Source organism: Hypoxylon fragiforme (genome assembly GCF_022984875.1).
Source record: "Hypoxylon fragiforme strain CBS 206.31 chromosome Unknown GGS25scaffold_7, whole genome shotgun sequence".
NCBI classification, from domain to species: Eukaryota; Fungi; Ascomycota; class Sordariomycetes; order Xylariales; family Hypoxylaceae; genus Hypoxylon; species Hypoxylon fragiforme.
Window position 1 is genome coordinate 2,213,894 of NW_026054762.1, and position 12,642 is coordinate 2,226,535.

Here is a 12,642-nt window from a genome sequence, read left to right on the forward strand (position 1 = left end):
ATTAAATTCCATGATTCAATTATGTTCCAAGTCTAGAATGTTCGATATGATGAGATACGGTAACAAGATGATACTACAGTTAAACCCCCACTACGAGCTAGTAACACTGTAACAGACTACTAGTAGTAGTAGTTACTAGTAACGAACTCTAGGTTGCAAATGCAAATGCTAACCAGCCGTACCTACTAATACAATTCTGGGCAGAAACAGCCTAGGCTTTACCGCCTTCTCTTCTTGAATTACTAGCGCAACCTTGAATCCTCCGGTTTCTAACATCAGCCATGATAAAGGGCGTAAGAAAGTGCTGGTGGGCTGCTGAAATCGCAATTAATACCTAACTACCTACAGCAGTAGTTGCTAGTAACTTGCTACAAGAAGGCGCGTCTCCTTAACTTTGATTCACATCATTGATATCGTCCCTTATCGTCGCTTATCACTCTCAACCAAGCTTAACTTTCACTTCTTTTCCTTCCTTTTTTCTCTCTTCTTCTCCACGCATAAGCTTGTTTCACATCCTTTTTTAACCAACATTTACTACCTGCATACTACCTACAGAGTAGTAGTATTCATTGTGAACGCTGGAATCCGATAAAACTAGACCCTCCTCGAACCACTACTGAGGATTCAATAGCATCATCACTGCACTTGTGCTTCCAGCCTCCCTCTTAGCACTTTGCGCGGAACCTTGTATGGGAGCCTTCTGTCACATTTGATTAGGCTACGTTCCCTAGTAGAGGAGCGTCCGGTTAGTTACTACAGCAAGTACGAATCTTACCAAGTCAGCGCTTGCACCTAGGTCTATTCCGCGAAAATGGCTCTATGTCAATTGCGCCTTGGAGAGGAACGGTATGTTGCGGCTTGTATCCCACTAATCGCTCACGAACAACTATCTTTTTCTTACTAACAGCTCCATGTTGCGATAGAAAGCAGTGGAGAAAAGACCATCCTTTTGGATTCTGGGCAAGGCCAGTTAAGAATGCCCAAGGTGTTTTAGATCTAAAGGTGTGGGAATGTGGTATCCCTGGCAAGGAGAAAACTATGTGGGAGGGGGGTCTCTTCAAGCTGACAATGACGTTTCCGGATGGTAAGTCTTCAGATGAGACATAGACTGGTAGAGACATTTGTGATACTAATTTGTTTTGCTTCGTAGAGTACCCTACTAAGCCTCCTAAGTGTATGTCCAACTAACTCCATGCACCGGAAATTTACCAAGTCAAGGCTAACCCTTCACCTGTAGGCAAATTCACGCCGCCGCTGTTCCACCCTAACGTATACCCATCAGGCACCGTGTGCCTCTCGATCCTGAATGAGGACGAGGGATGGAAGCCAGCAATCACTGTCAAGCAGATTGCTCTTGGTATTCAAGATCTCTTGGACAACCCTAATCCCGAATCCCCAGCACAGGCCGAAGCATACAACCTCTTCAAGAGGGACAAGCACGAGTACGAGAGACGCGTGAGGCGGACGGTCAAAGATAATCCAGCCCACTAAACAGTACTTTCTTCGAAAGTGGGCAGCGAATAATCTAAAGAGATAGTTATATCGAATGTGCTTTAGGGTCGGAGTTTAGGTTATGGATACCAAATATGGACGGCTACTTTTTGCACTTTGAGCCCTCGGAGTTGGCACAGGCGACTGCATGAGGGCCCAAAATAACTTTTGGCGTGGTGGCCATGAGAGTTGACTGAAATTCTGAGCTGATAGAGGCCGATCACGTAGTTTCCATGACCCAGAAAAGTGTTAGAGTGGTTTTGAAGTGGTTAAAGTTGGCTCGTAGTCACGGAACTCTAGTATGCAAAAGATAATCTCTATAAATGACAATTACAACCTCAAATGACGAAAGTATCCCCATTCTGACTTATTTCATACTTGATGAATCTTATTATACCTAGGCATATATAAATCAAAGCTGAAGTGAATGGTCCACAGGAAAATGGTCCACAGGAAAGGCAGGCGGCATGAGGTCCTGCCTAATCTCGGTAAGTCAGCAGCTTGGCGAACCTATGAAGACGGAATATGATATCTTCCCGCAGGCTGTATAGATAAAATGCAAGGTGACAGATCATTTTGCCGAGATCTTCGAATAGTACGCGGTTATCTACCTAAGTTAGGTGTTACATAAGGTTGATATGGCTTAGGCCCAAAAGGCAACATATTATACGCCGTATCTCTATCCTCCCCTTATCAGCACGAAAAGACATATGTAGGTAGGTATTGTATGTTAACGATAATTAAGTAATATACACCCAAGAACTAATAATAGCATATCGATATCTACATTCTAGCTTTCTCACCGTCCTTCGATAGCGGTCCAATGAGGATTGTGGCATTTGGTTAATCAGTCCAGTCATCTCTTTTCGCTTGTCCGAGATCGGCTGTTACCCGACCTTGCGGCTCGAGGCTAAGGTAACCTAGTTGCCGTCAAGCTAACTCCATTGAAACTCTCCAAATAAACGGAGGGGAATCAGGGGATTGTAAATGTATACATGTACCTATAGTACCAACTTCACATATTGCAAAAATCAGTATCTACTTATCTAGAAGGCGAACGATTTAGAAAAAAAAAAGGGGGAAAAAGACGTACTACCGGAAATAGACCAATACTTTTTGTATGACTCAAGAGGTACAACCCCTTGCCGATTTCTGCTCTACATCTATCGCGGTCTCGTCACTCCGTTCATCTGTTCTAACCTTGTCGCGTGTTACTTGCTACTAGGTAATCTGTTTATCTTTCTATCCTTTACCTCACTTTCTTCCTTCTTTTTTTTAAAAAAAAAGTTACCAACCTTTCACTCATACATATTTCCCATCCCCAGTCCAGCATACCCTGTATTCGACAAACACTCTATAAGGAAAGCAAGCAAGATGTGTGGAATATTCGCCTGTCATTGGTAAGTTTCAAGTTACACTTTTTTTTCACATGGGAGGAGATACATGCATGTAATAGAAAGAGAAAAGAGAGGGAAGGGATACACGATGGAGGGGTAAATTTCACAACGAAGGAACCCAGAAAAAAAAGAAGTCACCCCACCAAAAAATTATTTATCTAGCGATCATATTTACTTGTGATACTAATACGAACACCTTTGCGCCTAGTCATCCCGACGTCTTAAAATTCAAACCGACCGCTTTGAAATTGGCAAAGCAGTATGTATAACTCTTATCCAAGATTTAGAACTTCAATTGACTGATTTGGCGAAGAATTCGACATAGAGGCCCGGATTGGAGTGAGTCATTCCTCTATGGATATCTACTTGAGTAGATTCAGTTGGTATTAAATATTGAACACATGCTAATTACTACTGCGTGTGATAAGGTGGTAGTGTCATCTGCAACAACACAAGTAAGAGATCAATCACTATTCGAGGTCATAACTTGACTTCAGCTGAAGAGCATCTTAACTAATGCACGTTAGTCCTTTGCCATGAGCGTCTGAGCATTGTCGGCGTTGGTAAGTAGTTAATACAGCCACCTCTGCCTTACCGAGCGCATCGAGACCTCCCCCCTCGCTAACCATATTATAGAGTCTGGCGCCCAGCCCCTGACCAATGCGGACGAATCTATCATCCTCGCTGTCAATGGTGAGATCTACAACCATCGGTTAATCCGAAAGAACCTCAAGACCCCTTATCACTTCAAGACCGCATCCGACTGCGAAGTCATCATCCCCCTGGTGAGAATGCTCTGAATGACTTCACCACGCGAAAATGTCCTCTAATATCCTTGTTCTTAGTATATGGAATATGGCCTCGACGCTCCCAAGTACCTTGATGGTATGTTCTCGTTCGTTCTATACGACAAGAACCTTGACCGAACCATTGCCGCCCGTGATCCCATCGGTATCACCACCCTATACCAAGGCTGGTCTTCCAAGGAGCCCAACTCTACCTACTTCGCTTCCGAGCTGAAGTGCTTACACACTGTTTGCGACGAGATTCGTGCTTTCCCTCCCGGACATATCTACGATACCAAGACCAACGAAACCACCCGATATTTCGAGCCAACCTGGTGGGATGGCGCGAGGATACCAGACACTCCCCTTGATCTAAAGGCTATTCGGAAATCGCTCGAGCGATCCGTACGGAAACGCCTTATGGCTGAAGTCCCCTATGGCGTGTTGTTGTCAGGTGGCTTGGATTCAAGCTTAGTTGCATCCATTGCACAACGGGAAACCTTGAGACTCAAGAAACTAGCGGCGGACGCTGCCAGCGGTGCTGCTGAGTCAACTGAAGACCCCGACAAAGGAGAAGGTTTGGTCGGTATCGATGATGAGAATGAACTCTCGACTGTCACATACCTGCCACAACTCAACTCTTTCTCTATCGGCCTACCCGGATCGCCCGACAACGTAGCTGCCCTCAAGGTCGCCAAGTTCCTCGGCACGAAACACCACGTGATGACCTTCACTATTGAGGATGGTCTCAACGCTTTATCCGATGTTATCTACCACCTCGAGTCTTACGATGTGACAACTATCCGTGCCTCTACCCCCATGTATTTGCTATCGCGAAAGATCAAGGCTATGGGAATTAAGATGGTCCTCAGTGGCGAGGGAAGTGATGAGATTTTCGGAGGATACTTGTACTTCCACGCCGCTCCGGATAAGAAAGCTTTCCACGAGGAGACCGTCCGCCGAGTCAAGAACCTTCACCTGTCAGATTGCCTACGGGCCAACAAGTCGACCTCGGCATGGGGTCTTGAGGCTCGAGTGCCCTTCCTTGACAAGGAGGTATGTGGAGCGAAATCGCAACCTCCGTTCTCCAGATTGCACCGGTACTAATATGATTTACAGTTCCTCGAGACCTGCATGAACATTGACCCCCAGGAGAAGATGATCACAAAGGATCGACTTGAGAAGTGGATTCTACGAAAGGCATTCGACACCACTGACGAGCCTGGAACGGAGGCATACCTACCGGATGAGATCCTCTGGAGACAGAAGGAACAATTCTCAGACGGTGTTGGCTATGGCTGGATCGATGCTCTCAAGGACAACGCCGAGCTCCATGTCACGGATGAGATGATGAAGAACCCCAAGCCGGAATGGGGCCAGGATATTCCAGATACCAAGGAAGCGTGAGTTTATCCATTGCTATTGTGGTCTTCCTTTTTTTTTAAAAAAAAAATCATTGTGCTAACGGCCTGAGCAGCTATTGGTATCGGTTGATGTTCGATGAGCACTTCCCCCCTCATTGTGCCTCGACGGTCATGCGGTGGACGCCGACTTGGTCGAAACAGTCTGATCCTAGTGGACGGTAAGTTCATATTAAAATATATCGATTCAACATGGAATAGCTGCTAATGTTTTTTTTTTCTCAAATACAGAGCTATCGCTACACACAACGCTAAGTACCAAACAGCAGCTTGAAAGAGTGAAACATTGTGATGTTGAGTAAAAGATGATGTAAACCGAATAGAAACCTAGGAGGGTCAAAAAAGATTCAATTTAGTTGATACCTACCTACTTATGTAGTACCTCAATTGCATGGTGAAGATTGATTGGTCACTTCGGTTATAAGTTATAGGGGACGAAAAGCTAGACTTGGCGTTGAGGTAGCTTAGAATTACGTGCAGATAACCTAGTAAGGTACAATACATATGTACTACTAAGGTACCTCTAGTTAAATCTGACCCTGAAAATTCAATGTTGAGATCAATGACATGATACTAGGTATGATATATAGGTACCTGGCGTTGCTATGTGTGACTATAACATCGGATCGTGAATGGTAACTGCATGTAGTTGTTTGAACATTTGTTCAATTCTTTGGAAAGCCCTGGAGGTTAAATAGTTAAATCATATACGGCGCATAGTACACCTGTAACCTAGGTAAGACTGGTAACTTGTAAGTGCCTAGGTTAGGTATGTAGGTATTGTACCTGCATAGAATAACAACCTCGGGTAGTATCAATGCATCGAAACTGCCGTTAAAGACTCAGAGAAGCATTGAAATTCACCCTTAGGTAATTTTACGGTACTGTCTTCCAAGCTTGTTAAGGAAGTCCACTCCCGGTGTAGACAACCCCCACGTGGATACGGTATAGGTACCTGTTTTTATCTAGTTAGGTAACTACCTAACCTAGGTAGGTACAATTTGCCAGTTGATTGGTGCTGCAGTACCCCCAGTTGCCAACTGATAGCGGCCCAGATAGCTTACCGGCTTGGATTGGGCTGGCTGGACCAGAGAAATAACGAAGCTGTTGTGTTCAGCCCGCACCTTCCAATCCGATTCATACCGGCCTTAAATCCACATACCCCAACACAACATTTTTTTATTTTTATTTTTTATTTTTTCTTATTACTTTCTTCACCTTTTTTACCTCTACCAACCCTTTACCATAACCCATATCTCTCCCTCCCAACCGCGAATACAATCTGCCCAAGATGTCTATCCCTGCCTTCGCCGATATTTCCAAGTCGGCAAATGACGTGAGTTAAAAACATAACCAGCCCATAACTAGTTACAGGTCCCTTTTGACCGCGACTATCCACAAAATTTCGCGCAGTCCGAGCTTAGAATCGTCCCAACTTGCCAATGTTGGTTTGTTGCGCAAACAGAGATACAGAGCTAACACTATAACACTACCAATTTTAGTTGTTGAACAAGGACTTTTACCACCTCTCCGCCGGTACTATCGAGGTCAAGAGCAACACTCCCAACAATGTTGCCTTCAAGGTCACTGGCAAGAGCAGCCACGAGAAGGCCACTAGCGGTGCTGTACGTATTCACCTTCACCCCATACAACTTGATAATGAACATTGTACATGCAATACTAACCATTGGGGTTTCGCATTCTTATAGATCGAGGGCAAATACACAGACAAGTCTCTCGGTAATTCTACCAGCAATGCAACCAATGAAAATGACAAGACTGTTTATCCCCTTCCCATCAAGTCGTCTGCACGGTTCATCATCCGCAAGCGCAGGAGCGCCTTTGCAGTTTATCTTACTCGGGTTGCGAATCCAGACGCTTGGCCCATCGATTTTACACTATGTCTCAATGATAAAGAATCACGATTACTAATGTTGTACCGACGCGCAGGCCTTACCCTAACCCAGTCCTGGAACACGGCCAACGCCCTTGACACCAAGGTCGAGCTTGCCGACTCCCTCGCCAAAGGTCTCAAGGCCGAGACCATCTTCTCATTCCTCCCTGCTTCCCAGAACAAGGGAGTCAAGCTCAACCTCACCTTCAAGCAATCCGCTTTCCACGGCCGAGCTTTCTTCGACCTCTTGAAGGGCCCTACCGCTAACGTCGACGCTGTCATTGGCCACGAGGGTTTCCTCGCTGGTGCCTCTGCCGGCTATGATGTCCAGAAGGCTGCTGTCACTGGCTACAGCGCCGCCGTAGGTTACATTGCCCCCCAGTACAGCGCCGCTGTCACTGCCACCGACAACCTCAGCGTTTTCGCCGCCAGCTACTACCACAAGGTCAACAGCCAGGTCGAGGCCGGTGCCAAGGCCGCCTGGAACTCCAAGCGAGGAAACAATGTTGGCCTTGAGGTTGCCAGCAAGTACCGTCTCGACCCTGTCTCCTTCGCCAAGGTTTGTTTCTTTCTTCTTCGCTACAACTAGGTACTGTGGACTTGGTGAGATATTAATAAAGAAAAATAGGCCAAGATCAACGACCGTGGTGTTGCCGCCATCTCTTACAACGTCCTCCTCCGCCCTGGTATCACCATGGGCCTAGGTGCCTCTTTCGACACCCAGAAGCTCGAGCAGGCCACCCACAAGGTTTGTTTCCACCATCTATATATCCATGTATACGAGTGGTGAAATCTAATAAGACTATAGGTTGGCGCCAGCTTCACCTTCGAGAGCTAAATGGACTAGTTTGAGAATAAGGAGTGGTAGATTGGACGAATTCTGGACGAACGAGTTTTCGGGAAATAGATGTCCAACGCCATAATGCCATTACGGTGTGTACACCTATACAAAAACGGGCGGGGGTTGTTTTCGTGCTAGGTGAGGTGAGAGAGGGGTGGATCTCTTGAATGTAGATTAGAACCTCTCGGACGTCAAAAAGTCGATCAATGGTAATACCCTCATGATATTGAATGGACAAAGACTTTGTGTGCTTTTAAATTGATAGCTCTGCTGTGTGAATTATTATGACATGAAATAATTTGCTTGTTTTTTTTTTCTTTTTTTTAGTTACCAGGTAGGTATCCTTTTTTTTTTTTTTTTTTTTGTCCCCTTCGTTCATAGGTAGGTATATACCCAACATATCTACTTCGTACATAATTACCTACATATGCAGGTATACATGCAAAACTGAATCCAAGCTTACAATGCCGCCACACCATCCGTTGGTGACGGTGACGGTGACGGTGGCGGTGGCGGTGGCGGTTTTCTCGCCCTGCCCCCCTTTCTCTCCCCATTTCCCCCGTTTCCCCCATTTCCCCCAACACCATTTCCACTGTTACCACCACTGCTAACACTAACGCTATCCCTCACCATGCCCCCCACACCAAAAGGCACCAACACGCTCAGGGCGATCACCCCACCAATCACGAAGAACATGCCGGCGACGCCGCGCTCGACCTCGACGTTGGTGCGGCGGCCGTCGGAGGACTCCTGGCGCGCGGCGCGGCGGCGGTCGCTCTGGCGGCCCGTGCGCTCGTGGGAGGCGCGGTCGAAGTGGCGGAGGGTTTCTGCTGCTGCTTCGTCTGGGGTGGTGGATTCGTGGCGGTGGGGGGATTGGCCGGGTCCCATGCCTCCGGCGGAAGAGGTGGTGCCGGTGCTGTCGTCGTGGGCGGCGCGGCGCTTGGCGCCGTGGGAGCCCCAGCCGCCGCTGCGGAAGAAGCTCGGGGGCGGTCCTTGGAAGGTGCCGCGGCGGCGGCTTAGGCCGGAGGGGGGGCGGCCGCCGGCGGGGTTGGTGCTGCTGTAGGAAGGGGAGGAGGAGGAGGAGTGGCCGTGGTGACGAGAGTGGGCGGAGTGGGGGCTGAGTCGCAGGGTGTCCCGGTCGTAGGCGGCGCGCTTGGCGGGGATGGAGAGGACGGAGTAGGCCTCGCTGATGCGCATGAAGCGCCGCGAGGCCGAGGGGTTGGCGGGGTTGACGTCCGGGTGGTGGGTTTTGGAGAGCGTGTAGAAGGATCTATATTTTTAAGAAAAAGATAAAAATAGTTCACCTGGTTAATTTTACTTTAACTTATAAAATGAAATAATCATTCGTATACACCCGATAGGGGGAGATGCGAGTGGGGGGGAAAGTAAAGAAAAGAAAAGAAAAAAACTCACTTCTTAATCTCGGCCGGAGTGGCCCCCGGATGCAGCTTCAGCGTCTCATAGTGGTTCTGCGAGTTGTCGATCTGCTCATCGCGGAGGCGCGCGGTGCCGTGGAACCACCTCCTCCTCGACGAGTTTCCTCCCGTTGCTACTCCTTCTGCCCCCGCCGGCGACACGAAGAGTAGAGGGGCGGCGTATAGGGAATGTAGACATTGACGCGGCCGGATCGGGACAAAGGCGTGGCGGAGTGGCATGCCTCATCCCGAATTGTATGTCCGCCTTTATTTTCTTGGGGATCGTCTTTCTTTTTTTCTTTTCTTCTGGGTGGTGGGGACTGTCAATTATCTCCTTATTGCGTTGGGTGGGATTGTTGAGCTTAGGTGAGCATGTAAGGTAAGTAAGCTTGGGAAAGGATGGATGGTTTGGAGACGAAGGTGTTATTGCGCAAAAGGACGTAACCTAAAGCATTCCAGGGTCCATCTGAGATGAACCATCTGAGATCCCACCGAAACTCGGAAACGATTGAGTGACGACATCAATTGATGCAAGATCTTATCTGATGTGGCGGTGCACTTGTGGCTTTGCTCTCTACGAGCCCTACATCTGCCAGACCCCGAACGGTTATCTCTGCTTGAATGCCATCAAGGCCATCATGACACATAAACCCTTGCGAACTCCACACTCACAAATTGTTCATGGAGTGTATTACAATAAAGTATCCGAAGGATATTAGTATGATGATACCAGGTTGTGCATCATCATATGGGCAAAACAGCATATCGAATAAAGAGGAGAGGGAAGAAGCCTAGATGGCGCATCGAGGCAAAACCTGACCCCGAATCGAGGTAGAAGCCTGGAGGCCTCGTGCCCATGTTCAAGACCCAGAGTTTTCCACTGCCGTGATGTTGAACGTTTTGCTGATGCACACCGAAACCGTTCTCCGCATCCAGCTAAGACTAGAATAATCCAGTGCCTTGATACTAGGAAGCTTTCTCAACCACGTTGAGATGCCGGTGAATATCTCGAGATCTTGCAATGTCTCTGGGAACGTCAGGCAGAGATGTGGAAAGACGCTGGCTTGATTTTGTTTCTGAATAATACGTAGTACTTAGGCATATAAACCAAGACGGCGTAGATGTCCACACAAGGAGAGATATCAAGTTTAGTCTTCCAGTTCTGGAAGGCTTCCATCCAACCCTGAAATATTCCAGCATTGGCTGACCGCCACTGCGAAATCGAGATTCGGATTGGTCGAACCGTGGATTGTCTAGATTGTAGTGGCATTGGGGACGCACGGCATCGTCGACTTCCATGGCATGGATAATCGTCTCCATCTCCTCATCTATGTACTGGCTACTCCCGTATTGACCTTATAATTTATTCTTCTAGCAGGTATCTACAGCAAAGGCATACTCCTGTAGATGGTTAATCAATTCCTGGATTTCCCTGACGCACAAGAACCTGCCCTTTCGGCCTCGAATAGTGACGAAGACGACGTAGGCTCCTGGACCATCTCCTCGCAAGGCCCGTTCCTAGTTGGCCTTGTAGGAGACGTCCGGGTCATACAAGTCTGGACCCAGGGTCTTCAACAGGAGTGATCGCAGCATCTCCGGAGATATAAAATGGAAATGGAAATTGCAATGAATTCCCAAGACAGCTTCTATCCAAAATCCCATCCGTCATACTACTAGCCTCCGTTACACGATAAATGGTGTTGTACGACTCGCCCCGATCAAGCATGTTGACTACGGCATCAGGCATTATCGGCATTTCAGCCGATTGCTGGGGCTTTATGCTTTTATCCATAGCCACAGATAGTGGGGGGTGTATAATGGTGATGGACGTTTATACTATCTGACTAGCATGTGTCGCTTCGTCGATACAAGAAGCCATAACGTATTTGAAGACAACCCTATGGATTCATGGTTGGGATCAAAGCTTCCACCTACTCCTGAGGATATTCCGACTTGGTACAGGCACTAATTGCGGGACGGACTGCTTTATCACGTATGTTCTGACTTCCCGGTCAGGTTCTGGATATATACTCCTTCAAGGTCATGTAGCATCCGCCTTAGTCCATTCGAAGTAGACATCGTCGTCGAGATAGCCCCCGTTCCGGTTAGCTCCTCCTTTCACCCATCGGCGCCATCGATAGCTGCCGGGGCGGCGGGGAAAGTTCGTCTCGCTGCCGTAGCGCCGCGAGCGATCTCCGTAGTACCTACGGCGGAACTGGAACCGTCCCGTCCGTGGCGATCTCGGGGTATGAGTTCCTCGCTAGCTTGTATCTTTAGGGTTTGGGTTGCGGTTTAGATGAGAGTACTTGGGATTTGGATATATCGACAGAGGTGGTGGGTTGTTCATCTTTCTCTAGGTAAGTTTCCGCTTCTTGCATGGGTTCATCTTGCGCAAAGAGTTCTTCGGTTACGTCTTCTACGGTTGGTGGTAGGTACTGCCTCTCAGGGCTGGAGAGCAGGACTGTTTTACGTGAGGGTCTGGAGTAGAGTGGAGTGGAGTGGGGAGAGTACAGGTGTTGGAGTATACGTGGCGGAATAGGGCCGAGCGGGCCATGAAGTGCCCGCCGCATTTGCGGCATGTGAGGGGGCTGTAGTCGTTGTCTGGGCTTGCACTACGGTTACGTTTAGAGGCAGTGATGTAAACAGATAAGTCGGACTCTGATTCAGACTCCTCAGAATCGTCTACCAATATGTACCCGTCTCCCTGCAAGATTCTCTCTGTCTCCTCGCGGCCCTCATCGGACTGATCGCGAGGGTGACGATCGTCGCGGGGTCGATTGTCAGAGCGGTTGTCACGTGGGCGTTCTCTCTGCTCGCCGCGTCCGTAGTTGTCTCGGGGGCGGTAGCTGTCTGTGGGGCGGTAAATCGTTTCGGCTGCATAGGTACTCCCGATCATCACGGCACTCGTGGTCCTTTCCCTTGTCGCGACCATATCCCCCTTGATAAATTTGTCCGAATCGATAGGGATATTTCGGATAATTGAAGAGGAGGGAGAGGGTGAAACATCTCAGGACAGAAATGGTATCATGGACTTTTTATTTCTCGAACCAAACGACGCAGATATGATGCTTTTTAATCGAAATAGAGTTCAAAAGTGGTTGGGAAGAACGTTCGATATTGATGTAAGAGAAAGTTGCGCATGTTTTATGTCATTTTACATAGAGGGTAGGTACATTGATGCGTCTGAATAGAATCAGGATACCTAGGGTACCTAAGGCATCATCCAAGTTCACTTCGCAGGCAACTGTGACCAGCAACCCCTATCACTCCAAGTGCCCATCACCCCGGAAACCAGTGTCAGCTCAGTCCCGGCACAGTTCCAACTTGCAACAGGAGAGAACACGTAGATCATAGCAATAGCAGAAATATCAGCCGGATTGGTATGGCTTAGGTGTAGA

At 48.0% G+C, this 12,642-nt stretch overlaps 5 protein-coding genes across 5 annotated transcripts; 3 read left to right on the plus strand and 2 right to left on the minus strand.

The window, feature by feature from the left end:
* Positions 1-246: 246 nt before the first annotated feature.
* GGS25DRAFT_500193 (ubiquitin carrier protein) lies at positions 247-2,021 on the plus strand. Its single transcript, XM_049261840.1, has 4 exons — positions 247-846; positions 924-1,084; positions 1,151-1,174; positions 1,238-2,021. Exons 1-4 carry the CDS (start codon positions 812-814, stop codon positions 1,489-1,491), a joined length of 474 nt encoding a protein of 157 aa, XP_049114892.1. The 5' UTR covers positions 247-811; the 3' UTR covers positions 1,492-2,021.
* A 172-nt stretch (positions 2,022-2,193) lies between these two features.
* On the plus strand, positions 2,194-5,662 carry GGS25DRAFT_500196 (asparagine synthase). Its single transcript, XM_049261841.1, has 11 exons — positions 2,194-2,716; positions 2,817-2,891; positions 3,097-3,147; positions 3,202-3,227; positions 3,317-3,343; positions 3,416-3,451; positions 3,525-3,673; positions 3,734-4,729; positions 4,793-5,076; positions 5,151-5,255; positions 5,326-5,662. Exons 2-11 carry the CDS (start codon positions 2,866-2,868, stop codon positions 5,366-5,368), a joined length of 1,743 nt encoding a protein of 580 aa, XP_049114893.1. The 5' UTR covers positions 2,194-2,716; positions 2,817-2,865; the 3' UTR covers positions 5,369-5,662.
* A 634-nt stretch (positions 5,663-6,296) lies between these two features.
* On the plus strand, positions 6,297-8,066 carry GGS25DRAFT_500200 (eukaryotic porin/Tom40). The gene is made up of 6 exons (XM_049261842.1): positions 6,297-6,430; positions 6,597-6,719; positions 6,804-6,834; positions 7,045-7,547; positions 7,617-7,736; positions 7,797-8,066. The coding sequence occupies exons 1-6, from the start codon at positions 6,386-6,388 to the stop codon at positions 7,824-7,826; spliced, it is 852 nt and encodes a 283-aa protein (XP_049114894.1). The 5' UTR covers positions 6,297-6,385; the 3' UTR covers positions 7,827-8,066.
* A 107-nt stretch (positions 8,067-8,173) lies between these two features.
* GGS25DRAFT_500204 (DnaJ-domain-containing protein) lies at positions 8,174-9,731 on the minus strand. Its single transcript, XM_049261843.1, has 2 exons — positions 9,243-9,731; positions 8,174-9,099 (listed from the first exon to the last, which is right to left on the minus strand). The coding sequence occupies exons 1-2, from the start codon at positions 9,482-9,484 to the stop codon at positions 8,289-8,291; spliced, it is 1,053 nt and encodes a 350-aa protein (XP_049114895.1). The 5' UTR covers positions 9,485-9,731; the 3' UTR covers positions 8,174-8,288.
* Positions 9,732-10,642: 911 nt separating this feature from the next.
* Positions 10,643-11,355, minus strand: GGS25DRAFT_500205 (uncharacterized protein). Its single transcript, XM_049261844.1, has one exon. The coding sequence runs from the start codon at positions 11,034-11,036 to the stop codon at positions 10,791-10,793; it is 246 nt and encodes an 81-aa protein (XP_049114896.1). The 5' UTR covers positions 11,037-11,355; the 3' UTR covers positions 10,643-10,790.
* Positions 11,356-12,642: the final 1,287 nt, after the last annotated feature.